The sequence below is a fragment of the Helianthus annuus genome, chromosome 12, assembly GCF_002127325.2.
Source record: "Helianthus annuus cultivar XRQ/B chromosome 12, HanXRQr2.0-SUNRISE, whole genome shotgun sequence".
Classification (NCBI taxonomy): Eukaryota; Viridiplantae; Streptophyta; class Magnoliopsida; order Asterales; family Asteraceae; genus Helianthus; species Helianthus annuus.
This window is the reverse complement of record NC_035444.2, coordinates 85,780,286-85,807,756: the sequence shown is the minus strand read 5'-3', so window position 1 is coordinate 85,807,756 and position 27,471 is coordinate 85,780,286. Positions and strand designations below refer to the sequence as shown.

The 27,471-nt window shown below is 41.3% G+C and overlaps 1 protein-coding gene and 1 long non-coding RNA gene across 2 annotated transcripts; one reads left to right on the top strand and one right to left on the bottom strand.

The window, feature by feature from the left end:
• Positions 1-413: 413 nt before the first annotated feature.
• Positions 414-1,724, bottom strand: LOC110896856. Its single transcript, XR_002568226.2, has 4 exons — positions 1,588-1,724; positions 1,377-1,471; positions 759-1,117; positions 414-666 (listed from the first exon to the last, which is right to left on the bottom strand). It is a non-coding gene; the product is annotated as an uncharacterized LOC110896856 (long non-coding RNA).
• A 5,561-nt stretch (positions 1,725-7,285) lies between these two features.
• On the top strand, positions 7,286-7,981 carry LOC110895335 (60S ribosomal protein L26-1). The gene has a single exon (XM_022142634.2). The coding sequence runs from the start codon at positions 7,328-7,330 to the stop codon at positions 7,772-7,774; it is 447 nt and encodes a 148-aa protein (XP_021998326.1). The 5' UTR covers positions 7,286-7,327; the 3' UTR covers positions 7,775-7,981.
• The last annotated feature ends 19,490 nt before the right edge of the window (positions 7,982-27,471 follow it).

The window sequence follows — 27,471 nt, the reverse complement described above, 5'->3', positions numbered from 1 at the left end:
AGAGAATAGAAGGAATGTGTTTGTGTGTTGTGTAACAAATGAAGGTAAGTGGGGAAATGTTGGGGATTTATATGCAAGGTTTCGAAGTAGGCTAAGGGGTTTCGGCCCAAACCGGTTACGGCCCAAGAGGCCCACTCGAGACCGAGTGGCCCACTCGCAACCGAGTGGTTGCGAGTCATGATCTCGACTCACTAGTTTATACGCGTACACCTATATATATAATACATACACAACACATATCATGCAAAAAGATCACGTTTCCATTTAATAACATATATATACACAAAAATATTACAAGGTGTTTGTTCGGAAAAACCTAGAGTGTCACATTATCCCCAAGTTTTAAGAACTTTCGTCCCGAAAGTTAAGGCAGCCACTGCCAAGCTAGCGTGTTTCAACGGGGTGTCACAAAAACACACACTGATAAAAGAAAGTTCCGGTAGCCACTTTCTCCACAGTGGCATTATAAGATTTCAAACCCTCACAAGCCTTCTTTAACTTGTCATGTGCGGCATCCTCTGTCAACGTGGTTGCTCCAACGACAGTCACTTACGGCTCAAATTCAGGTCCACCGAACTCCGAACGCATACCAACCATCAGTTTTTTGACCCTCTCCGACACATGTTCTGATAGAAAGGCCCACACCGAATGTACGTCTTTCTTTGGCTGTTGTATATCCATGAAAGTGCCAAGATAATATATATAAAACTCTACTGGCAAAATCATCCAAAACAAATAACATTTTAAATGAAGCTTACCTCACTCCATGATCACTTGCTCCAACTGCCTTCATCTTTCTACCAAAGGTGTCGTAATTCCATTGTATGGTTACATTGATAGTTACATTCATAAATGCCCTTTGCACCCAAGTTATAAACCAAAGCAACTGGTCTGATTGATTACTTATTCGTTTTTCAAGTTAAACTCAGAATATAACATTAAAATATTACAACTTCAATAAGTAGAATACAATATACCCTATACTCTGATATATGAAGAAACGGGAAAAAGAATGGTTTTATTACATACATACCAACGTACTTCCAATCATGGCAGTTAATCCAATTTGTAATCTTCTAAATAGTTAGATTCATTTGTACCAAGAAGCTATCATCACCTGTTAAAACCAAAAGAAAAAATCAAAACTGGAATATTAGTTTGGACCATACTCAGACTCATCCCCAAATCACTTACGAAATCGAAACAAACAATCAACAAATATTGGACTAAAACTCAGAAAAGAAAAAGTTATAACATCCAAAACGTGCGAAACAATCTATTATACATGAACAATATCAAACAGAAAATGGTTACGATTAAAAAATCTTATTACATTAACAATAAAAATCACAGAGGGAATGAAATAAACAATATACCTTCGATTATCAATGATTAATCGGTGAGAGATGAAGCAGGTTTGCGATTTTGGGATTTGGGGTTTGAGAGAAGAGAGTTTGTGATATGATCAAACCTGCGATTGAACCAGAAATCAAGTTTTGCGATTTATGGAAGATGATTTCCTCATAATCAGAACCAAGGGGGCAACGAAGAAGTAATTAAAAAAACAACGAAAAGATAGGGTTTTACCAAAATTGTAAAGAAATCTCCGGGATGCAATGCTTGAAAACGGAACAGCTAGGGTTTCGATGAAGATTGTATCAGAAGGGAGAAGGGAAGAGAAGAGAAGAGGAGTACAGGAGAAGGAGATACAAATCTAGGGTTTTACAAAAGAAACGTATATGCGAATGGGTCGGAATACGGATCCCGTGTCAACCTATATACCAAAATCTTTGACCCGTGATTTTGGAGCCAAAAAGCGAATTTCAGTGGCCTAATAGCTTGACACATCAGCAAAATTATTTACGTTTATTATATATAATAGATATAGGGTAGGGTTCATGCGATAACCACCTTTATTGCGAGAATGCGAGAACCAATGTGAAAACAACAAAATAAACCCACTACCAACCAAAACCTAACCCCCCCCCCCCACCCCCAAAAACCTAACCCCCCCAACCCCCCCCCCAACCCAAACTAAATGCGAAAAACTATACTATAAAGCTAAACACCCCCCCCCCTCCCCAAAAAAAAAAACTAAAAAAATCTAAAAAAACACAATTTTTTTAAATATTTTTTATAAAAAAAAATCGCTAATTTTCGTAATAAAAAATGTGATAAAAATTAGCCACATTTTTTATAAAAAAAAAATTAATTTTTTTTGTGTTTTTTTAGATTTTTTTAGGTATTTTTTGTTGTGTTCACATTGGTTCTCGCGGTTATCGCAATAAAGGTTGGTTCCTAACGGATCCTTCTCCTATATATATGATACTATTCTTGTTTGTGGAGTTTTCCTTCCTAACAATCGTGCGGTTATTCAGGATCACCAAAAACGCAATCCGTGAATAATCTCTATTATTTTTCCCCTTCTTATTTTTATCAATCTGTGGTGTATCATGTTATAAAAATATTTGTTTAACTCATTCATTAATTAGCATGCTAAATTTCATTGTGTTATTATATGGATGTATACATATGTTTTATTTTAATTGTCATGTTATGTCAGTCTATTGTATTTTAACATGTCATTGTGGATCCACGGTTAATTATCGGTATTCATTAGTTTTATTTTTCTGTAACAACTTGCATTCGTTAACTTTTAAACTAAAAAAAATGGAATATGCAGTTGTGTTTAAATTTTTCTTTGATGTTCCAGTATAAATTTGTATCCAAAATAAAGTTATTTTTTGCATCGTATACTATACGAGTGTCGGTACCATACCAGTACATGAAGAACTGAACCTATTCAGACTGAACAACATCGGTAGCGGTATTGCTATTTACGGAACCGATACTAGTATTCATTTTATAGTTTTCATTCAATGTAAAACACACGTCTATACCTTTCGAACAAAGCACAAATGTGTTTCTAGATTTTCTCTTTTGGTCTCTATAACGAGTGTTGCCACCGTAACAACTGAACTTATGCCAACTGAATTCCCACCGCCGCCATGAAATCCCACTAATGGTGAGATTAAGAAAAAGAGTAATTTGTATTTTGTAAGCATTAGCAGAAGGCCCAACTAGTCAAAGCCCATTAACCCATTCTATCTTCACCTTATCTACAAACCACCTCACCAAACGGTCAAACCCCACCAAAAAAACCCACTCGAAATCAATGAATCAATACCCCAATCACATAAACGGGTTACACACCAAAACCAAAAAGAAGCAAGATCCTCCAGTATGGAAATTCAAGGGGTTAAAACTCACAGCCGACACGGAAAAGTCATACTCAGTTACTGATTTCCTGCGGGAAAAACGAGAAGACTCTGTGCTGGGACCCGGAGCCGGTGCGGGGGTGGGGTGTGGGGTGGGGGTAGGGTTCGGGTTGGTGGGTGGCATGGGGTTCGGTGGCTCGATGTGGAATCATGTGAGGGTTGCGTTTGGGTTTGGTGTTGGATGCGGTGTTGGAGTCGGGTTTGGATACGGGCAAGGGTTCGGGTATGGATCTAGATGGGAGACTTTGAAGGCGCGGGTTGTGAAGCCGGGTCCGGGTTCGAAGAAACGGGTTTTGATTCAGATTTAATTAATTGTTTTTGATTGTATGATTTTTTTTTGTGAATTAGGGAGAAGAGAACTTTGTCATGCTTTTTTTGCATTTGGGAACTCCTCAAGCCAATGTTAATTTTTTATGATTTATATTGATATATACTGATTGTTAATTTTCCTTTAAAATGAAGTTTGGAAAATATAGACAATAGACGATAAGTAAGAGTTTTGACAATGTTCTTTTCCAGGTAATCAACAAGTTTCTCTAATGGCTTGTACGGCCTATTACACATTAACATCAGCAACACATGGGTCATAGATGAGCTCCATATTAGAACACAAGGAGTGGGCCGTGGGCATGAGATTATGGCGTGGTGGCCTCTCTACGCCGTGCACATCGGCCCGCAAACGGCGTGGAGATCGGCATGGGTAGCGGTGTAAACGAGCCGGGCCGAGCCCGAGCTCGATCAGCTTGAGTTCGGCCCGTCATGTTTTTATAAAGCTCGAGCTCGGCTCGCGAGTAAAACCTAAAGCTCGACTCGGCTCAAATAAGTAAAACGATAATTGAAGATACTGATTAGAAAAAATCTTACTATATAATAAAGTAAACTAGATTGAGGACACGTGTCAATTGATAAGGGACTCTTGAATGATGTTTCCCGCCTAATGCCCCTTAACCCGTATTAATGGGACGCATAGATTCCTTGGGTGAAATAACCCGACCCAGGAGATTGGTTTATAATCAAATAATGATGTTTTTCATTATTCACGTTTTCCCCTAAACATACCCCTAATGGCGACGACACCGGGCATATGATTCTAGCTGCCGATCTTCATCTTCCTCTGATCTACCTTTTCATTTGCTCCTGTCATTAACATATAACATCTTTGCTTTGTATTAATTATCTCCACTTGATTTCATGTTAATAATTGTTGTGTATGTTTGTTAGGGTTTTTCCAATCCTATTCTCTATTTTGCCCAAATCAAGGTTAGTACACTTTCATAATTTATATTTCATGATTGTTTTAGGACGTATAATCCACTCCAACAGAGGTTTTTCTATTCCTTTGTTCATGATAATCTTTGTTTTTGCAGATAAGGGTTCTTTTATTTTCGATCAACGTTTATTATATAATGCATCTATCAAAGGTTATTCTGATCCCCTGTTCAATTACTTTTATTTTCATTGTGATTTCCTTTGTTCACTCATTGTGTAAACCATTTGATTTTGTGCACTAATATCTCGTATAAATAGTTTATTATCTGAAATACTCTGTATATTTGCATCAATATGAATGTTCACAATTCATTGATTTACGTTTTCATAAAATAAAATAAAAACCTAATATGTTTGTTTTTGTTTCAGTAGCAAATATGTTATTTTTTGGTTTCAAGTTCTCGGTTTCGCTTTAATAAGGCCGAATAACCGACCTGGAAAACCCGAGCCCGGACTGAAATGCTTGCAGGTCAGTTGCTCTTCAGTTTCTGATCTGGATACTAAATTACTAATTCTTTTCGGTTTGGTTCGTGTGTTTGGACCGAGGAAAACTGAACACTTGAAGACCGGCCCGAACTTATAGTTTACGATAAAGAAAGATATTTGTTCATTGAAACAAATAAACCTGGTATTGAATATTTTTGTAGTTATGAACAATCTGTTTATAATCTAATTTGTAATGCAAGAACGTCGTTTTTCAAGTATGTGTCTAATTAAATTGCTTCGCAACTTTTTTGCCCAACTTTTATATAGATCAGTGTCATGTGCTTCACTATGCGGTGTATGCCGTTTATTTAAGATGCCTATAAAAAACTTATTCACCTACTTTAACATAATGAATCTTAATGTTTATAAATGAAGCTAAAAATGATACGAGTATCATAAACTTCTACTCATGGATGTGTCAACTAAAATGGATGTCATTTTTTTCTATTGCAATAACAAGCCCATTCAAATAAGCATTATAAGATACAGCTTATGAATAAGATTGGGTGTTTTAATGATAATTTAAAGAAACTTTATGTTGAATTAAAGCATATATTAATTTTTTAAACGATGCTTACATTTATTGACAAGCCATTAATAGTAAGTGATTGATTTTCACCTTATGTAATTGTGATATGTGGTTGCTTTTTGCGTAAAACCCAAACTGTAAAAATATGATTATGAATATATTGAAATGGATCCCTATGTGTAAGCTCAACTAGAATTGTTAAATTTGCACCTTCACCACTATTAGAAAAGTTTTATTATTGATTGCCGGATAAACCATATTCATTTTTGTATATTGTATATAATTAAGAAATTATTGCCATCATGAAATTTGTTTTTATTTGCGGATGACATCTCAAATATAATTCAATAGGAAACCCATTCTAAATGAATTTGAGTCTTTCATTGACATAATGCTAAACTATTTTCTTTTTTTTTTCTTAATATATTTTGTCTCTTATAATGCCATGTTTTTATTGCTTATTTTCTTTCTTTTGATTTGTCCTAACTTGCAGATAAGATTCATGGGAAAATAAGTGAAGGTGACTTGCTTTATCAACTAGGTAAACATAACTAAGGTTGTGCAATCTAGATATAGTTTTATCAGAGCTGTGAAACCATATCTCTTGAAGATGCACTTCTCAACACCCAGGTGATTCATGCACCAACAGCACTGTTGCATCTGCTGCAAGCTAACAGGAGAAGGCTCTACACAAAGCCTAGACCAAAACCCAAAAAAGCACTAGAAATGTTGCTGTTGCAAAGATCTGGAAGCTTTTAGGCGAGCGGTTGCTACTCAAAGACACCTCGAATGATTCTGTTGTCTACATAAAAGATCAAAGATATCATGTTAAGGTGAGCCGAATCAGTGATTTGTTAAGGCAACTTACTAACAGTTGAAAAGCAATTATACTAATATGAGAAGTAAGATATCAGTTAATGTTTTCTACATGTCAGACTGTATTACGTTAATATGTTATTTTATTTAATTATAATCTAAAGCTTTATAGTATTTTTATTGGTTACACCGTGTGTAACACGGGCCATAACCTAGTAAATAAATAAATAAAACCATGTGAGATAGAGTCATTGTTTTTTTTTTTAAATAATTACTAACTCCCCATGTATTACTCATATTCATAAAAATAAAATAAAAGAAAACAAATAATAGAAAAGAAAACAAGTCGACCGAAACATAACACCATTTAAGTGTGTACCATCATTAGACAAGAAGATCATTTAAGTTAGAGGTGCACAAACCACTTACTTTCTTTAACCGGTTCAGTTAACCTAAACACCAATTATTTTATCATTATTTGCTTTAACCAGTTGTTACTTTGGCCGAATATTACAGTAATGGGTTCGTTTATTCACTTTAACCGAACCGGTTAATAACTGACGGTTATTTTCAGCTTCTTTTTTTTTTTTGCTTTTTTTCCCGGTTAATATATACATTAGTTAAATACCAATAATAACTTGTTAATAACCATTATTTATGAAAACTCCCTAACCGACTATAAACTACGGTTTAAAACAACCCTAAGCGATTACCCCTTGATCGGCTATCAACCGATTATGATTTCGGTTAATAACGACCAATTACAATTATTTGACCGGTTATTTTGTGTACCTTTAATTTAAGCCCAAGTAAATATTTAGCTAGGCCCATACAAACAACAATTTAACCCAAAAATATTAACGGATCATTTTAGCCCAACAACGAAAGCATTATTATATCAACACCTCATCATCTTCTTCTTCTCCGTCAAACCCTAACCCTAACAACAATGAAGTACAACCCACGAGTTACAAGCTCCCGCCGTAAATGCCGAAAGGCGCACTTCACCGCTCCGTCGAGCGTCCGGCGTGTGCTAATGAGCGCACCACTCTCCAACGACCTCCGCACCAAATACAACGCCCGATCCATTCCCGTGAGAAAAGACGACGAGGTTCAGGTGGTGAGAGGCACGTACAAAGGCCGTGAAGGTAAGGTTGTGCAGGTTTACCGTCGGAAGTGGGTGATCCATATTGAACGGATCACTCGTGAGAAGGTTAACGGGCAGACGGTTAATGTGGGTGTGAATCCGTCGAAAGTTGTTGTGACGAAGTTGAAACTTGATAAGGATCGGAAGGCGTTGTTGGAGAGGAAGGCGAAAGGGCGTGGGGGAGATAAGAAGGGGAAGTTTAGTGTTGAGGATGTTGCTGCTGGTGCATCTCTTCAGGAGATTGATTGATTAGGTTGTTTTTGTTAGTTTCGTGGTTTTGATATGAGATCTGTTTATGATTTATGAATCGATCGGTTTATTTCGGTTAGTGTTTTTGTTTATGAATCTGGTTTTGGTTAATTGTTTATGGTTTTACACGATTTGATTTGTTCGGGAGGTAATTGAATCTGTTACCGGTTGGTGATGATAATTGATGGATCAATTGTTGTTTGTTCTTGATCTGTTGTATGACTGTATCTAAGCTTATTGATATACGAACAAGCAGCTCGGGTGGATTAAGGACAATTTACTGTATCTAGTTTGTTGTATGACTCAAATTACTTTTTGAGCCCGGGGTTTTAACCACTTGAGTTTAAAATCAAAAAGTTTAACGCCGTGAGTCCCTAACCATTTGTTCTATAACATTTTGAGTTCAATTTTGTTCATTTTGTAATGGTTTAAGTCGAATTTTGTTATAACAAATTGGACTTAAACGGTTAAAATTTGGACTCAAATGGTTATAAAAAACGTTTATAGGGACTCAAGGCGTTAAACATTTTGATTTTGGACTCAAATGGTTAAAACCACAAAAAAACAAGGACTCGAAAAGTAATTTACTCAAAGAAAAGAGTAAAGTTCTTTTTGAGTCCCTGTGGTTTGTGCATTTTAACCATTTGAATCCAAAACCAAACTGGTCTTGATTTGAGTCCATGTGGTTTCTAATTTTAACCATTTGAATCCAAAACGTAGACAACATTCAAATTAGAAACATTTAGTTTTTGGATTCAAATGGTTAAAATTAGAGACCAAAGGGACTCAAATGGTTAAAATTAGAGAGCACAGGGACTCAAATCAAGACAAGTTTGATTTTTAGATTCAAATGGTTAAAATACACAAACCATAGGGACTCAAAAAGGACTTTACTCCAAAGGAAATTATTACTAAAATCAGCCTATACGCACACATGCTAAGACCAAGGGACTCTTATATGCGTCCTCCATGGCGGTAAGTAAGCCTGGAAAATGGGTGGCTTGGTCGGGCTAATATCAGAACGGGTTAGTGTCAAAATTGGTTCTGAGCAAAACGGGTTTGGGTCATTTTGACATGCTCTATTCTAAAGTCGATCATTTGACCAGTTATAAACAAAAATCAAGCAAATTAACAGTATATAGTCGAAATTGGTACATTGGTGATCACGGACAACACTGCAAAAGCACATCATTTCCGTTGCTCCCTTCTGCATTGTTGACATTATATAACTTTTTACCAATAACAATTAAACGAGAAGAAATGATCAGTAATGTAAGTAATGTAATTGAATGAGAAGAAATGGTCATTTCCGTTGCTCCCCTATGCTTCCCGCACACGCAACTACCAAAAAAAGTGTAAGAAAATCAATAAAATGTACTGATGAAACAATGGTTAACCGGGCAGGGTTAACTCACTGGTCTCGTCAAGAAGGGTTAATCCCTTCCTCTCGAGGATCGCTGGCTGGATCACCGGTGGTCGATCTCCTGCACAAGGAAACAAGCCGTGACTCGTAACAAGGAGGATGGGGTGGGGGGTGCTCCTTGTTACCACTCTCCGGCGTGAGAATCAGTAGTTTGCTTGGGAAGCAAAGTAAGATCGCAGTAGTAGTGAGAGAGTTGTGAGAAGATACCTCAAACCTGGTTTGGGGTTGGTATTTATAGCCGAGGAGTGGAGGAGGATGATGATGGATGGACTGACGACGTGCTGCCCCTTTTCAGGTGTGTCAGGCTCGTCGGTTATGGAGGTTACGCCACGTCAGTCCATTGCTTACGTAGCTCTGACAGGTAACTGTCATTGGTGCCACTTGCACTGTGGTGTCAGTACCACTTGCTTGAGTACATAGGATGCGGTGCAAGCCGCATCGCTACGTGCGGTAACATCTGAAGTTACCGCGTCTCCTACTTGTGATCAAGGAATACGCGAGATGCGGTGCTAGCCGCATCGTCGTCTTGCCTGCATCCCTTGTCGTGACGAAAATGTCCGTACGGTGCGGTGTCAGCCGTACCACTACGTTCATCTCCTTCTATGCCTAAGGTAAGGCTTTCCTGTATTGATAGAAGTGTTCACTGGACGCGGTGCGATGCCGCGTCGCTGTGAATACTTCCGTTTTCGTACACCAGATGTGATGCTATGTCGCATCACTCTACCGTTCTCCTGTTCCATGTAAGTCCTCTTTTGTTACTAGATAGATTGGATTCAACCCTTGTGTCGATGCGTTCCCGCATGGGCACAAGTGGGTTGTTAGCTAGTGGGGGTTTTGATAAGGGTAATGGTCACTCGCGGTCGATGCTGACGCGAGATCTGGGACCATACCCCTTCAAGTCCCCCCAGTCTAGTGTTGCTGCCACATACAAGGTGTATGTGGGAGGAGTACTGGACTATGGTGTTTGGAAGGTAGTTTGGAGTCTGGAGAAGATCCTAGACCATGTGTGGTCTTTTCTGTATGTAAATGAAGCTGGAGGTCCGGAAGGGTCATCTGACGCCTCTTCCGTATCGGTGAAGGAATCTCGTCTGATGCGAGATTCTCAGCCGATTTATGTCACCAGGTGGTCTGCCACCTGTTGTTGTGCCGAAGGTCTCTTGGAGACCTTGTTAGTAATGCTGCACAAACTTCGAACCAACCTCTGAGATGGTGGTTCGAAGGTGATGCGTGTCAGTGTGTATATATTTTAGATATATTTTTAAGCCCTTTTTACACTTTTAGCCAAGTTTTAAATTTATAAAACACGATATTTACTAACACTAAACACACATATGGGCAAGTGCACCCATCGTGGACGTAGTATAGTGTTGGTAAGATACCGAGGTCGTCCAAGGACACAAGAGCTTTTAATACCGGTTTATCCTCAACGTCTAATCAAATCAAAAAGTTAGAAAAATGTTTTAAACTAAGAAAAATAAAAAACTAACTAAATGCTGAAAAATAAAATAAAATAAAAACAGATAGACAAGATGAATCACTTGGATCCGACAAGTGTATTAGTATAACCTTTGATTATTTTCGCACTTTTGCACTTGTTTAAGAGATTATCTTAGTTATTGTAGTAGGCCCCTTTTTCAGAGGTGACGTTACCCTCAACCCAGTAGTTTGAGTCAGCAAGGATACAATCCTAAAGGGTTGGATTATTGAAAGATAATGAATTAAGTTATTAATGCAAATTATGGTAGGCCCCGCTTTTGGCGGTGACGTTACCCTCGGCTAAGTAGTCTGAGTCAGCAGGGATACAGTCCTAAATAGCCGGGTTATAGTATTAATAGTAGTTAGCTTATGAGGGGGTCAAAGAGTTTGGATCCCCGCCATCCAATACCTATGGGCATTGAAGGAGATCCTACTAAATTTGACCCAGGTCCCAAGCAGGACCTCTAAACGCTGAACAAGGGCAAGACCTTTACCAAACCGTTCCCTTAACCCCCGACCAGGTAGCCAACATACCTCCATATAGACCGTGGAGATATGAATGGTGAAAATCTTTTATTTTATATAGACAGTAAAATAATGCCAAGACACCACGGACAAACGATAAGGAAAGATCACCTTCAACATAAGTAACTAGTTATTAAAGTCATTAATACAAAACCAAATAAAAAGTGCAAAAGATTAAAAATAAAAAGTATTATACTAAACACTTGTCTTCACCAAGTGATGTAAGAGACTTAGGCAAACATGGCCTTGATTGTCAAGAACTCTTACGATCAATCTTGGATCCCGAGACGACTCACACACTCTATGATGGACAATGGATGATGGTGGTGGATGATGGTGTTATGGTGGTGGTGGGTGGTGGATGAAGTGTGAGAGAGGTGGTGTGCCAAGGGATGAGAGAGAATGAAGCCAAGCTCCTCTATTTATAGGCTGAACAGAACGCTGGACACGGCCCCGTGTTCGCTGAACACGGCCCCGTGCCCGTCTGACATTCTCTCTCTTCATTAATTGTAATTGCGAATTACAATTAATGCGCCTGCTGTACTTTCAACACGCCCCCGTGTCCGCTGGGCACGGCCCCGTGGTGAGCAATGGAAGCTTCTACTGGTTTGTCTTTTCTGCTGCTTCCTGGGCACGCCCCCGTGTTCACTGGACACGGGGCGTGTTCAGGCTCTGTTTCTCTTCTCTTTGTCTTGGGAGGTGCCGTTGAGGGTCCGGGCAGTTCACTTTTGTTCCTTTTCTTGTATTTATGGTAGATTTAGTAGTCTTTTTGCTTCTTTTGTGATTTTGAGCTCATTTCATCCTGAAAATACAAAAGGAAGACAAAAACACTCTTTTTCCAACATTAGTACTTAAAAAGGGTTAGTTTTATGCCTTAATTGATGTGTTTTATATGTTGCATTTTACACACATCAAATACCCCCACACTTGAACTTTTGCTTGTCCTCAAGCAAAACTCTTTTAATGTGGCTTACACTCCCAAATGGAATAGGTAGAAGAGAAGTTTTTTAACTTGTCCTAGAGTGTCGGGAATCCAAGGTTTGTATAGGTTCTATTTTTATTTTATTTACAATCTTATTCGTCATGGTTTATTTTGAACTTTTCATAAGATAAACTACTTAATTTGGCATAGCATGCCTTATTAAAATTCTATTTATATACAAGTTCACATACCTCACGGGAGATCACTCAATCACTCGGCCGAAGGTGTATATTTAAGTGAATCGCTCGAGAGCGGCACGGATTTACATTTTCCATATGCTTGCCAAGCGATCAATCCTCCTCCTTTTTAACTTTTACCTTTGTAAATATCAAGAGGTCTTTTTGGGGTGAAGGCTTGGGTTTAAAGGTGGGTGGTTGGTTAGTGGTTAGTAAAAAGGGCGAAAAATCGTAACAAGTGTCGGTTTTCGTAAAATACCTTATTTTTGGTGATAGTTATTTTTGAAGTATTTCTCCAAACAAGCTTTTTGTAGCTTTTGTTTGTTTTTGACTTCATCATTTTTTTTTTTTTTTTTGATCACGTAAAGGTATGTTTATGAAAAAAAACCCGAGTATGTTACTAAAATAAAGGTGAAAAAATGAAAAAGGTTTTTGGTGGGTAGAAAATTGTTTTGGGGGTAATGAAATGAAAGGTTTAGGCTCAAAGGGGTTTTCTAGGGGGATTTTGGGTAGGTAAAAAAAATGAAAAATAATGGTTTTGAAAGAAAAATAGTTAGTCCTAATGCCTCCATCATTTACTTACTTGGGTTTAAGTTGGTAAGGACCGGGAATGTATCGTCGTGGCAAGTTCTAGATTTGTAAAGACCGAGCGGCTATTCACACAAGAAACGAAAAATGAGCATTTAATCTAAATATGTGTATTTTTATGCTCAATAAAGGCTCAAAACTCACTTTTTGTGGGAATGGGTTTTTAATGTGACCAAGCATATATAATCGAATTTTAGCTAGACTTGTTATACCGTTTCATAATTTTCTTATGTTAGTTCTTTTTATCACGACGCTATCGGTTGTAAGTTTGTAAAAATATAACCCTTTTATAACTTGTTATTCCCAACTTAAACTAAGACAAGTAAATAAATAAAAAAAATGAAAAAGTTTTTGAAAAAATTTGGGGTGTTTAGCGGTTCCAATAGAGTTTTGTGTAAGGCTTGTTTTAGGATTTTGCAAAAATTTCAAGGTTTTAGCATCCCCCCCACACTTAAATTACACATTGTCCTCAATGTGTCCAAAAATAAAGTTTTTGGTTGATTAGAATATGTAAAAGTGTGTTTAAAAACAAAGATTTGTGTTACTGGCGCTCTCAACACGGCCCCGTGTCCATTGAACACGGCCCCGTGTTGAACTGCCAGTACCGAAAAACTTACAGAGGGTGAACACGGGGGCGTGTTGGGTGAACACGGCCACGTGTCCGACAAAAATCTGCAGGTCAGTAGCCAAACAGCAGAACTGGGAGATGGACACGGGGGCGTGTTGGGTGAACACGTCCCCGTGTGGACAGTCTGTTAGCCAGAAAAATATGGTTTTCTCCCGGTTTCTTCCTCCTAGGGCTGCGAGTGCTAATGTTTAGCATTCTAACCCTTGCATTGCACATGTTCAAACATTCAATACCATCCAACCAAGCACCAAACATCCTAATCTTACCATAGTTAAACATTATCCAACACAAAGTAAAAACAAAGTAAAAATAAAAAGAAAAAAGTTAAGGAAAGTAAATTGTCTTGACAAATGGCACGCAGGCCATGAATTGTTCGATAGGAAGGGTAATCAAACCTGTGGGCTCATAACCAGCTAGCCCTTTGCTCCTCCCGGCCTCCTACTCCATATCTTCATCACTGTCTTCACCTCCGCCTCCCTGCCTCGCCATATACTCCCGGATGCTACCGATGTCATCTTGTATGTCGTTGACGCTTCGTTCGATAGCTCCTACCCGGAGGTGTGTGTTGTTGGCAAGGTTGTAGGTGTTCCGAGTGCACATGAGGTTTTCCTGCAAAAGATCATGCAAACTTTGGAAATTAGGAAAACCGCCTCCTTGAGAGGAGGATTGACCCGGATCGCCTTGGGGAGGGTATTGGAAATGTGGAGGTGGTGCGTGAAGAACTAGAGCCTCTTGCGGGTTCCATGCGTAGCCTTGCGTCCTCTGAAAGCTCACCGTCCCGTCCTCCGCTTCATAGAGCAAGTTCATGGCCCGGCAGATATGGTAATCAACCCGTCCCGACCATGGGCTCCTTTCGAAGGACTTCGGGATGTTCGCGAAGTGCTTGAAAAGACGGTACACCCATCCCCCGAAGAAGATTGGTGTAGGAGCAGTGGCAAGGCGGTTCAAGTGCATGTTCCGCAGTAGGAGGTAAGGAACATCGAGAGGCTTCCGGTTATGGATGCAGTGGAGGACAACCAAATCTCTAACCCCAACAACGCCACTACTGTCATGGCGTTGGTTCAACGAGTACGTGAGGAGCCTGTGGATGTAACGGTATAGCGGGTCCCTCAGTTTGGTACTCTTTGTGCTGCTGGAGTTATAGATCCCTTCACCGATTTGTGCCCATGCTGCTTGACGTTCACTTGCGTCCAGGTCTCGCAATCCCCCGGTATTCTCCTCGTTTCCCGCTTCTTCGTCTGTGTACAGCCCAATGATTGATCCGAACTGCGCCATGGATGTTCTATAGGTTACACCCCCACATCGAAACTCGACCGCCTCGTGATCAAACGGTTCGCGTCTTGAGTTGAAGATAAACGTGCTATAGAATTCCAATGTGCACTGATGGACCGACCGGAGTCGGGCAGTCAATGCAACGTGCAGTGGACCAGTCACTATGTTGTTGAAGCGGTCCAGTTGGTTTACCATTGTCAGCAGATCGGTGCATGCCCGCCTTGGATACTCCTCGGGCCTTGTTTGTAGGACCTCATAGCGAGCCCTGGCGTCAAGTTCGTTGGCATTGAACCGTGTGAATTTGGACATCTGAAAAGAATACAACAAAAGTTAGTGCGAAACATGGAAATTCGGGTTGAAAACTGCAAACAGTAGGCTGAACACGGCCCCGTGTTCAGCGAACACGGCCCCGTGTTCAGGCGTCTGTAACACCTAATTTTCATTTTTTCGTCCCGGTTTCGAAAACCTGAAAATTTTTGGCCCAATAGCAGCGGTTTCCCCCGAAAATGAAACCCTAAGTGTCATTTTTCCAAAATCAAACCATTTACCCTTTCAATTTTGAGTTTTTCGGTTCAAGAACAAGGGTTTGTGTTTTAAGTTGGAAATCGGACAAATCTACCAACAATACATGGCTATTTACTTCCTATTACTCTACTCTAAACTACTACTAACAATTTTTATCAAAAATTTTGAGTTCGATCCGGATGAACATGAAGAACCCTAGATTTTCCCCCAATTTTTGATGTTTTAACTACATGCAAGTAACTAATCTAACTACTAAGAAGGATAGAATCATACCTTGACGTTGTTAGGCTTGGTGGTAACGTTCGAATTCTGCAGAAAATCGCTCTAACCCAGAGAGTTCTCGGCGAAACGGGGCGTGTGGAATGGTGTAACTGATAGAACAAATGGGTTTTATCCCGACAGTTGCCTCGACACGGCCCCGTGTTCAGCGAACACGGCCCCGTGCCGGGTGAAACTTTAAAATAATTTTTTTTTTTTTTTTTTTTTTTTTTTTTAACGTGCTTGTGTGCATGCCCCTTATCTCCGAATAATGGTTAGATGATTTTACCAGTTTCGAATGTATACTTACCTGTAACATGTCGGGTATGAGTTTATTCGTTGACCGTTTGAAGTGCGATTTCCTCTTCCTCATCCTCAATGGATCCTCTGTAGAGTTTCAGCCGTTGGCCATTGACTTTAAATGGTATTCCATTTCGAGTTTTAATTTCTACTGCACCGTGTGGAAAAACATGGGTGACTGAAAAAGGTCCCGACCACCTAGATTTTAATTTACCCGGAAACAATCGAAGTCGCGAATTGAACAGTAGAACTTGATCTCCAATCCGAAATTCATTAGATTTAATATATTTATCATGCAAATTTTTCATTCTTTCCTTATAAATTTCGGAGTTAGAGTATGCATAATTCCTAAGTTCTTCTAATTCATTTATTTGACAAAATCGATTCTTACCGGCAACTTCTAAATCTAAGTTTACGTTTTTAATTGCCCAGTAGGCTTTGTGAGCAATTTCTACTGGCAAGTGACAACTTTTTCCATAGACTAGTTTATATGGGGTTGTGCCTATAGTGGTTTTATAAGCGGTTCGAAAAGCCCATAAAGCGTCATCTAGTTTGTCAGCCCATTCTTTTTTATTTATCCCTACGGTTTTCTCAAGTATTCGTTTTAAACCTCGATTAGTCACTTCGGCTTGCCCATTTGTTTGAGGATGATATGCTGTTGAGACCCGGTGATAGACCCCATATCTTGTTAAGATTTTTTCGAGTTGATGATTACAAAAATGGGTACCTCTATCACTTATTAATGCCTTTGGTGTGCCGAAACGTGAGAACAATTTTTTTAGGAATTTTACCACTACTCTTCCATCATTTGTTGGAAGAGCTTCGGCCTCTGCCCATTTAGACAAGTAATCGACCGCCACAAGTATATATTTGTTTCCTTTTGAAGGTGGGAAAGGTCCCATGAAATCGAGTCCCCACACATCAAAGATTTCACAAACGAGAATGCCATTTTGAGGCATTTCATTTTTGGAAGAAATATTACCTGATCTTTGGCAGGCATCACATGTCTTTACAAGGTTTTGTGCATCCTTGTAAATGGTTGGCCAGTAAAATCCAGAATCAAATACCTTTCTCGCGGTACTTGAGGCACCATGATGTCCTCCGTATGGACCTTCATGACAATGACGGAGTATTCTTTGTGCTTCATTACCATGGACACACCTTCGGACGAGTTGATCAGCACACATTTTGAAAAGATAGGGGTCTTCCCAAAAGTAATGCTTTACATCAGCAAAGAATTTCTTTCTTTGATGATGTGGCCATCCTTTGGTGACTATACCGCTGGCTAAGAAATTAGCGTAGTCGGCATACCATGGTTCTTGTCTGCTTTCCATCATTTCCAGGGACTCCGTGGGAAATTTTTCGTTGATTTGCTCGTCCCTGGTTGTCTCCAAAGCTGGGTCTTCTAAGCGTGAGAGGTGATCTGCAGCAGTGTTTTCTGCTCCTCTTTTGTCCTTGATTTCGATGTCGAATTCCTGGAGGAGTAGAATCCACCTTATCAAACGGGGTTTTGCGTCTTGCTTCTTGAAGAGGTACCTGATGGCTGCATGGTCTGTATAAACTATGGTTTTAGAAAGAACAAGATAAGAACGAAATTTATCAAAAGCAAATACCACCGCTAGTAACTCTTTTTCCGTAGTTGTATAATTTTCTTGTGCATCATTTAGAGTTTTACTAGCATAATAGATTGGGTGGAAATGTTTTTCTTTCCTTTGTCCCAAGACTGCTCCAACAGCAAAGTCGCTTGCATCGCACATGATTTCGAAAGGAAATTTCCAATCTGGTGCTATCATGATAGGTGCATTGACTAGCATTTCCTTGAGGGTCAGAAATGCTTGATTGCATTCCTTGTCAAAGATGAAGGGTGCATCTTTTTCAAGCAATTTTGTTAGAGGTCTTGAAATTTTCGAAAAGTCTTTGATAAACCTTCTATAGAATCCGGCATGCCCTAGGAAACTTCTGATTGCTCGCACGGAGGATGGAGGAGGTAATCGAGATATAGTCTCGATTTTTGCTCGATCAACTTCCATTCCTTCGCTTGAGATTTTATGTCCGAGTACTATTCCCTCTGTTACCATGAAATGGCATTTTTCCCAGTTAAGGGCGAGGTTAGTTTCCTCACATCGGGATAGCATTCGTTCAAGATTATCGAGGCATTGATCATATGAGTCTCCAAAGATGGAAAAGTCATCCATGAAGACTTCCATGGTTTTTTCAATCATATCATGGAAAATGGCGACCATACAACGTTGGAATGTTGCAGGCGCATTACATAGACCGAATGGCATGCGTCGATATGCAAAAGTTCCGTAGGGGCATGTGAAAGTTGTTTTCTCTTGGTCTTCTGGTGCTATCGGTATTTGAAAGTAACCTGAAAAACCATCTAAGAAACAATAAAATTTATGACCGGATAATCTTTCTATCATTTGATCAATGAAGGGCAAAGGAAAGTGGTCTTTCCTTGTTGCTTCATTTAATCTCCTATAGTCTATACAGACTCTCCATCCTGTGACGGTTCTTGTGGGTATTAATTCATTTTTCTCGTTAGTTATTACCGTCATACCTCCTTTCTTTGGGACTACTTGGACGGGACTTACCCACGGGCTATCGGAGATAGGGTAGATTAGTCCGGCGTCGAGTAGTTTGATGACTTCATTTTTAACCACTTCTTGAACATTGGGGTTCACTCTTCGTTGTGGTTGAATCACCGTTTTGTAGTCATCATTCATTAAAATTTTGTGCGTGCACATGGAAGGACTTATTCCCTTAATATCTACAAGCTTCCAAGCGATCGCATTTTTGTGTTTTTTAAGTAGGTTAACTAATTTTTCTTTTTCTATGCTAGTTAATTTAGACGAAATAATTACAGGTAGACTACCATCTTTGCCTAGAAAAGCATATTCCAAACCTTTAGGGAGTTCTTTGAGCTCGATGGGTGGGTCTTTAGGAGACACCTTATTTTGTGGCTCATCTAGATCAAGAACTTTAAAAGTTTGTTCTATGGCTACCTCTTCGTCGACAAAGTGGTCTTCCTCGTGGTTTGTATCAGGTGGTTCAGCTTCATCTTCAATTAGGGGGTCATTGTTGCCAAAAGGATATTTCATTGAGCGCTCAAGATCTATGCTCCTTTTGAATGCCCCTAATTGAAGAGTTAGGTTGTTGAATTTCCGGTTTTTCAAAGCTTTGTGAGTTTGTACAAAAGGTTTTCCCAAGACTAGGGGGACATCATCTAAGATGACGAAGTCGGTTGGGATTACCATTTGATTTGTTTGAACCAAAATATCTTCGACTACACCGATTGATTTCATTACTTTTCGGTCGGATAGAAAAATGGGTATTTGAAGTGGAGTAAAATCACTAATACTTAACTTTTCAAAAATGTAGTTGGGCATTATGTTAACACAAAGATCTTTATCAATAGTGACATTACTAATAAACGAATTTTGAAAGAAACATGGAACCGGTGTGATGTTAATTTCAAAAGGATCTTCTTTTATTAGCGAGGTTTGATCATTAGTTAACTTAACACTTACCATTTCTTTGATTTTAGCACTAGTGTTTAACTCTTTTAAAAACTTAGCATGAGGGGTTATTAAACAATGGTTTTCGAAAGTAGGTGATAAGAGAATAATTTCCTCTAAATTAGACTCTTCTTGAATTTTAACGTTATCGGACTCACCATTTTCGTTGTTTAACTCATGTGTCTGTTTTTCACTTTCTTGTTCTTCCATTTTTACATTTTCAACTACCTCTACGTTATTATTACTTTTTAACTCTTCTCTCGCGCGGGATTCCTCTTCCTTTGCCCGAGATTCTTTTATGCAACGTTCGATAGTTTTAATGTGTTCTAATATCCTATTGGTCACTTCGGTGAGATTGAAAGAATTTGGATCCTCTAAGCTTGAATCCGGTTGTTCGATCCTTGGTTCCTCATAGTACTCATATGAAGTAGATGGTTCACACCATTGTTCTTCATTGTAAGTATATGATGGATAAGGGTCGAAACTTTGCTCTTCATAGTACTCATATGAGGTGGGTTGTTCACGCCATGGTTCCTCATAATAAGAGTATGAAGGTGGTGGCTCATATGTTGAATCTTCAAAGTATGAGTATGAAGGCTCATACCTTGGTTCATCAAAATACGAGTATGAGGAAGGAGGTTCATACCTTTGGTCTTCATAGGATGTGTATGAAGTTGATGGCTCGTACCTGGGCTCCTCATAATAGTTGTATGAATTGGATGGTTGATATGAAGTATTATATTGAACCGAGTGTGCATTACGACAATTAGTGCAATAATTACCTCTATAATCATCCTCATCATAGGTGTAGTTGTAACCTCTTGAGTATTGATCCATAGGAATCACTCAACAGACTACAACTGAGTCTCGGGACCAGAAAACAAAAATAAGACGGAAACAGAAGCTGAACACGGCCCCGTGTTCAGGGACTGTATCTGGGCGTTTTAATTAAATTAACTGGTCACGTTGAGCACGGGGGCGTGTTGAGTGAACACGGCCCCGTGGTCAGACTCTGTATCTGGGTGTCTACTCTAAAATATGCAGCACGGGGGCGTGTTCAGCGAGCACGACCCCGTGTTCAGGCTACTGTAAATGCAAAAACTAAACTAAAATGCAGAAAAATGCGCGCGTTTTAAAAATGTTTTGAAAAACTGATTAGGCCGTCGATTTTAAGCTTTCTTAAAATCCTTGTGTCCCCGGCAGCGGCGCCAAAAACTTGATGCGTGTCAGTGTGTATATATTTTAGATATATTTTTAAGCCCTTTTTACACTTTTAGCCAAGTTTTAAATTTATAAAACACGATATTTACTAACACTAAACACACATATGGGCAAGTGCACCCATCGTGGACGTAGTATAGTGTTGGTAAGATACCGAGGTCGTCCAAGGACACAAGAGCTTTTAATACCGGTTTATCCTCAACGTCTAATCAAATCAAAAAGTTAGAAAAATGTTTTAAACTAAGAAAAATAAAAAACTAACTAAATGCTGAAAAATAAAATAAAATAAAAACAGATAGACAAGATGAATCACTTGGATCCGACAAGTGTATTAGTATAACCTTTGATTATTTTCGCACTTTTGCACTTGTTTAAGAGATTATCTTAGTTATTGTAGTAGGCCCCTTTTTCAGAGGTGACGTTACCCTCAACCCAGTAGTTTGAGTCAGCAAGGATACAATCCTAAAGGGTTGGATTATTGAAAGATAATGAATTAAGTTATTAATGCAAATTATGGTAGGCCCCGCTTTTGGCGGTGACGTTACCCTCGGCTAAGTAGTCTGAGTCAGCAGGGATACAGTCCTAAATAGCCGGGTTATAGTATTAATAGTAGTTAGCTTATGAGGGGGTCAAAGAGTTTGGATCCCCGCCATCCAATACCTATGGGCATTGAAGGAGATCCTACTAAATTTGACCCAGGTCCCAAGCAGGACCTCTAAACGCTGAACAAGGGCAAGACCTTTACCAAACCGTTCCCTTAACCCCCGACCAGGTAGCCAACATACCTCCATATAGACCGTGGAGATATGAATGGTGAAAATCTTTTATTTTATATAGACAGTAAAATAATGCCAAGACACCACGGACAAACGATAAGGAAAGATCACCTTCAACATAAGTAACTAGTTATTAAAGTCATTAATACAAAACCAAATAAAAAGTGCAAAAGATTAAAAATAAAAAGTATTATACTAAACACTTGTCTTCACCAAGTGATGTAAGAGACTTAGGCAAACATGGCCTTGATTGTCAAGAACTCTTACGATCAATCTTGGATCCCGAGACGACTCACACACTCTATGATGGACAATGGATGATGGTGGTGGATGATGGTGTTATGGTGGTGGTGGGTGGTGGATGAAGTGTGAGAGAGGTGGTGTGCCAAGGGATGAGAGAGAATGAAGCCAAGCTCCTCTATTTATAGGCTGAACAGAACGCTGGACACGGCCCCGTGTTCGCTGAACACGGCCCCGTGCCCGTCTGACATTCTCTCTCTTCATTAATTGTAATTGCGAATTACAATTAATGCGCCTGCTGTACTTTCAACACGCCCCCGTGTCCGCTGGGCACGGCCCCGTGGTGAGCAATGGAAGCTTCTACTGGTTTGTCTTTTCTGCTGCTTCCTGGGCACGCCCCCGTGTTCACTGGACACGGGGCGTGTTCAGGCTCTGTTTCTCTTCTCTTTGTCTTGGGAGGTGCCGTTGAGGGTCCGGGCAGTTCACTTTTGTTCCTTTTCTTGTATTTATGGTAGATTTAGTAGTCTTTTTGCTTCTTTTGTGATTTTGAGCTCATTTCATCCTGAAAATACAAAAGGAAGACAAAAACACTCTTTTTCCAACATTAGTACTTAAAAAGGGTTAGTTTTATGCCTTAATTGATGTGTTTTATATGTTGCATTTTACACACATCAGAAGGTATGTGGAGGTTTCCCATCCTTTAAAGGTGGGCTTTTCTTCATACCAATTGTTGAATTGGTGCATGAAGAAGAAAAGAAACTTTTGGACCAATCTTTGAGACTGGGATCAAAAGTTGTTGATGCTTGCAAGTGCTTTGCTCGAGCTCTATGTTCAGCATCGAGTTATGAGACGACAATCCCTTTTTTGTGGGGTTTTCGTGTTTATCGTCATAGCTCTCTAGTAACCGCACGTTCTTTGCGGTTACCTCGTTGCGTCATTGTTGGCCATGTTTGGTCGAACAATGTATATTCATACTATGGGTAAATAAACATGGTCATAGGCAAGGGTATGCCCACCATTGTTTATTCTATGCGGCCCATAATCGGGTTAACAAAGTCATAAGCAGACTTGTTACCGCTGTTCGGACGCTTGTTGTTCGACGAGAGTTTATTTAGAGCGCTGTTCTGCGTTCGTTTTGGAGCCACTTACCTTCCCGCTCCAATACCGAGTTTGCCATGCAGTAGCATTGTTCGGTGATGTGGAGTGAGCTTGGCTCTTTCGTAGCAACCACTCTGCGGAAGCTATGGTTATGTCCGTAGCTCCTCGTGAGTGTCTGTGGTTTTGTATTACCACCTTTGCTCGAAGTGGGTGTGGGTCGGATGTAGCTCTTGAAGGTTCAGGAGACAGGGTTGCTGATGTGCGTTCGCGTGCATACCCTTCCTTCCTTTTGTTAAAGAAGGTGTTCATGTACCCTCTGCGGTTGTGAACCGGGCAGGAGGGATTTGAAGCTTGAAGAGAATGAAGGCAATGCAGTTCCCCTGTGTCTGAGATGCGGTTCAGTCCAACGGCCAGCGCTGGTTCTGAGCATCTGACACACCTGAACGGGCGCGTGTGTGGGAAGGCCGCATATTCCACGTGTGCTCGTGGGTAGTGCGGATAGGTATTATACCCCCTTATAGTGTAAAGATATATGTTTTTACCTATTTTTAGGGGTATGTTAAAAAACGACATGCGGTATGGGTTATGGTGCGGTATACCAGAGAAACCGCATGCCGCTTATAATTGGATAATGTAGTCGCTTTTTGTTGCCTACGTGGCTGGACGCACGTGTGAGTTGGTGGAAGTTGGTGAGATCTTCCTGGCATGTGCTGAAATGAAAGGACGTTTGCACTGCCCGAGGCATTAAATGCACTGTAGCGAAGAGTGTAAACGTCTCTTGTGTCAGGCGCGTGGGCGGCCATGCGCGCGTGATAACCGTCAGCGGAAACGGCGCTCGACACGTGGTGTCCTATGATTCGCTCTTTTTGAACGTGATCATTTGTTTTCTCCCTCCGCATTAATTGCGATGGGTATATAAGGGGAAACCGTTCGTGGTTTCCCCTCACTTGTTTGAAATTTCAAAAATTTTCCGGTGAGAGAAAACCTGTTATCTGTCTTCTCCGACGAAATTTCTTGAAGTTCCAGTGAGGGTTTTTAGTTTTTCTGTTCACCATCTTCTCTTTCTTTGATATTCTTGATGGCTGAACCATCTAATCCACACAATGTGGAGGGTGAAAACCCTGAACAGCCGGTAGTAGCTGAAGAAGAAGACGAGGGGGCTGCCGGTGTTGGTTTACCGGCGTTAAGGTGGACCAAGAAGTCTTTTGACAATCTTATGCTTACTGTCCAAATGCCCCCTGAATATGGGGCTCAATATCCATCGGAGGGTGATACTGGTGCCGACGCTCCGGCCGGTTATGTGACCATGTGGGCCGACTTTTTTGGTGACTGTAATCTCCGGTTACCGTTGACGGTGTTTGTCGTGGATGTCTTGGAGTGGTACAAGGTCCACATTTCTCAAGTGAGTCCGTTTGGTATGATTCGGATTCGAAATTTTGAGTTCACCTTCCGTGCTCTTGGTATAGAGCCTACCGTCGGAGATTTCCGACGGTTCTATCAGATGACAGTGTCCATGGGGTTCTTTTCTTTCCGTCAACGAGACGGTACCCCAAGCTGATGACTCCCCCAAGGGGATGACGATGTGGAAGAAGAAATTCTTCTACATCAAAGCTGCTGCCATTGTTGCCGATATGACGTTTCGGAACGTGACCGAGACGATCATCGCGGAGACCATTGCGGTCCCTAGCTCGAAGTCAGTGGAATGGTTTCCTCAGTTGCAGACCATTGAGACCGTGAAGCTGACCAATACGCAACTATGGCTGTTGCGTATGATGCTGAGGAGGAGCAAGAACTCGAAACCCGTGGTGCGGGAGAAGAGCGGTGGTACGTACTTTTTATCTGTTTACGTTCCTTATTTTTGTGTGCGTTACTGATATTTGTGTTTGCTATCAGAAAATGCTCCTGCATGGAGGATGTTTGCCCCGGATTTCCTGGGTACGGTTGAGACCGTGGTTTGTGCGGATGGTGAAGAGGATCACAATACTATCATCCGTAGCAACTTCCGGGTGCCTACTGAGGCGGCACTGGCAGTTGAGTTGCCGTCAGGCAAAGGTATAATATCCAAGCTTTGTCACTTGTGTTGATAATGTTGGTTTATTGACGTATTGATTCCATGCAGGTGATCTTGGGGCCTTGGGGGACCCCGAAGCGAAAGGTGTGCCAAAGAGGCAAACTGTGAAGGGCGTGCGCTTTCGCCAAAAGAAGATAAAGGAGGTCACTACTGTGCCTCATCTGGTGCCGCAGGCAGCAGGTATCTCTCATTCCTCTTTTCGTCGACACAAGGATTATGTGATAGTATCTGATACCCTTGAGGGTTTGGGTACAGCCGCGGAGTCACGTTCTGGTGCTACGAAGAAGGAGGCAGAAGAGGCGGCTGCGGGAGGGACAGCTGCGGGTCCCCCTGTGATTGGTGAGAAGAGGAGGCCAGAGCAGAAAGCTGCTGGTGGTGTTGAAACCAAACGTCGGAGACTAGTAACCAAAAGGTCTGCTTCGACGCAGAAAAAACCTGCGGTTGTCGTTGGTAAGTGTAGGCTATCTAGTCTTAACTGTTGTGTAACTAGTTTTGATAGCTATTTGACTTTTTTTGCAGAGCCTCAAGATGAAGATTTTTCTATCTTCGATGCTCCGGAGTCCCCCCCGCGTGCCACGGGTGTGGGTGCAACGGAGGTGCCGTCGACACCTTCCGTCAAGGTGGTACCTGAGTCAACCGTGCAGAAGGAGGGTACCGCAGAGAATGCTGCGGCCCAGATATTTGATACTGTCGACTCGTCCAACAATCTGATCTCTCCCAATGAGGGAGACGATTTGAGTGTGCGGTTCACTGCTACTGGGAAGCAACATTCTGATGCTGAACCGCAAAAAACTGGCGCTGAAACGCGGCAGCATGATGCTGGGCCGCAGAAGTCTTCGGGTGATAAGGGTACCAGCTCGTCTGCCGGTGGTGCGGGGTATGACGGGCCTCCAATTCAGCCTGGGGAGTCTGAATTGGAGTATTACTACCGCACTTATTCCCCGGGTCGCAGTATGGTGTATCACCGACCCCCTGGACTGTTATGCAGGGGGATGATATTTCGAATGATCCTGCGGCCTGTAAGGAGATTTTGGGTGGCCTGGGGACCCCCTTTGAAGTTGAGCGCGCCCGTGCCGCACCTCGAGAGTTGCGTATAAACCAGCTCTCAACAATGTTGGTAGGGACTTCCATTGTGGCGAATGCCATTTTGGAAGACTATAAAGTGTTGGGCCGCCGCGAGGAGGAGGCTGCTCGTATGCGGGCGGAAGCGGAAAAGCTGGTCCAGGCTGCCCGTGTGGGTGCGGAGCAGCTGGAGAAGGACAAAGCTGCTTTTGAGAAGCAGAAGCAGACTTCTGAGTGGGCTGCCACTGCCCAGCTGAAACAGGTGCGTACCCTTGCTAAACTCCTGGCTGATGAGCGCAAGAGTTGGAACGAAAAGTTGTCCAATGAGCGCAAGAAATGGAATGAATCTTGGGCTAAGCAGAATAACGTTCTGTTTCATACTCGGCAGGAGTTGGCGAATGTTAAGGCGGCAAATGTTGCCTTGGGCAGCGAGAAAGCTGCGGCTGAGGCCATTTCTGTTAAAGCGCTGCAGGCGAAGGCCGACGCCCTGAAGGCGCTTGAAGAGGCCAAGGAAGCCGGGGCTCATGCCTCAAAGGCCCTTGAAGAGGCCGCGGAGAAGGAGAGCCGTTCTTCCAAGGCTCTGGAAGAGGCGAATGCGGAACGCATTCGTTTGGATAAGGTTGTTTCCAGCCTTCAGGTATGTTTCGTTACCTCTGTTGTATATTTCCTTTATTGTTTTGAAAATATTTATCGAGTGAACTGTTTGCTGTTCTTGTAACAGGCTGAGGTTCAGGCCGGGAGGTCGCGGTTACGGACCTTACTGCCCGCGTGTCTGCTGCGGAGAAGCGGGCCGACGCTGCTGCTGAGGCCAAGGATGCCTTGGTGTCCTCTTTTAACCAGCTGGAAGCTGACCGTGAGTGGTTGCGGACTCACGGTATCGCGCGTGTAAGTATCCTTGCCTTTATATTTGCTTGGATTAGTATTCAAGACTTATGATCCTTTCATTGCAGATTGTCGAGTCTATCATGAACGCCCCTGAGACCTCATCTGGTCTGGACCTGGTTAAGGAACGTGCGCGCGATGCTGGCTTCAAGGCTGGTTATAACCGCTGCATTGGGCATATCAATGTGTTATCCGCAGGCGGTTATACTGATCAGGCATCCGGGTTCCGTGATGTGGATACCGAAGGTCGTCTGAAAGCGGCCGTAGCCTCCTTTTATGACACGCCACTTGCCTGTGTAGGGGAGCTGGACGAGTGTTTGGAGGTTGCGGACTATGTTGACCGCTTGCGGATGCTTTATCCTGATGTGGAAGAGGAAGAACCCGCTGGTGGTGCCGGAGGAGACGCGGGGACCAGCGGTACAAAATAGGTTTAGGTTGGCGAGTGTGCCTCCTTTTTTGTATTCCTCTTGTATAGAATAGGAACTTTATGTAAATTCAGTAAGCATCATGTGGATACTTGAATTTTTTGAATATGAAGTTTCTTTGTTCAGTTTGTACAAGTGTTTTTAATTCTTGCATGTCTGAACGTGTGTATGCGTAATCTTTACCCATTTATGAACGGGGTCAAGTATACTCCATACTTTTGTTGTATGGGTATGCATCAATTCTGTTA

Coding starts and splice junctions, on each gene's coding strand:
- LOC110895335 (XM_022142634.2), top strand. CDS start 7,328: ATGAAGTACAACCCACGAGTTACAAGCTCCCGCCGTAAATGCCGAAAG.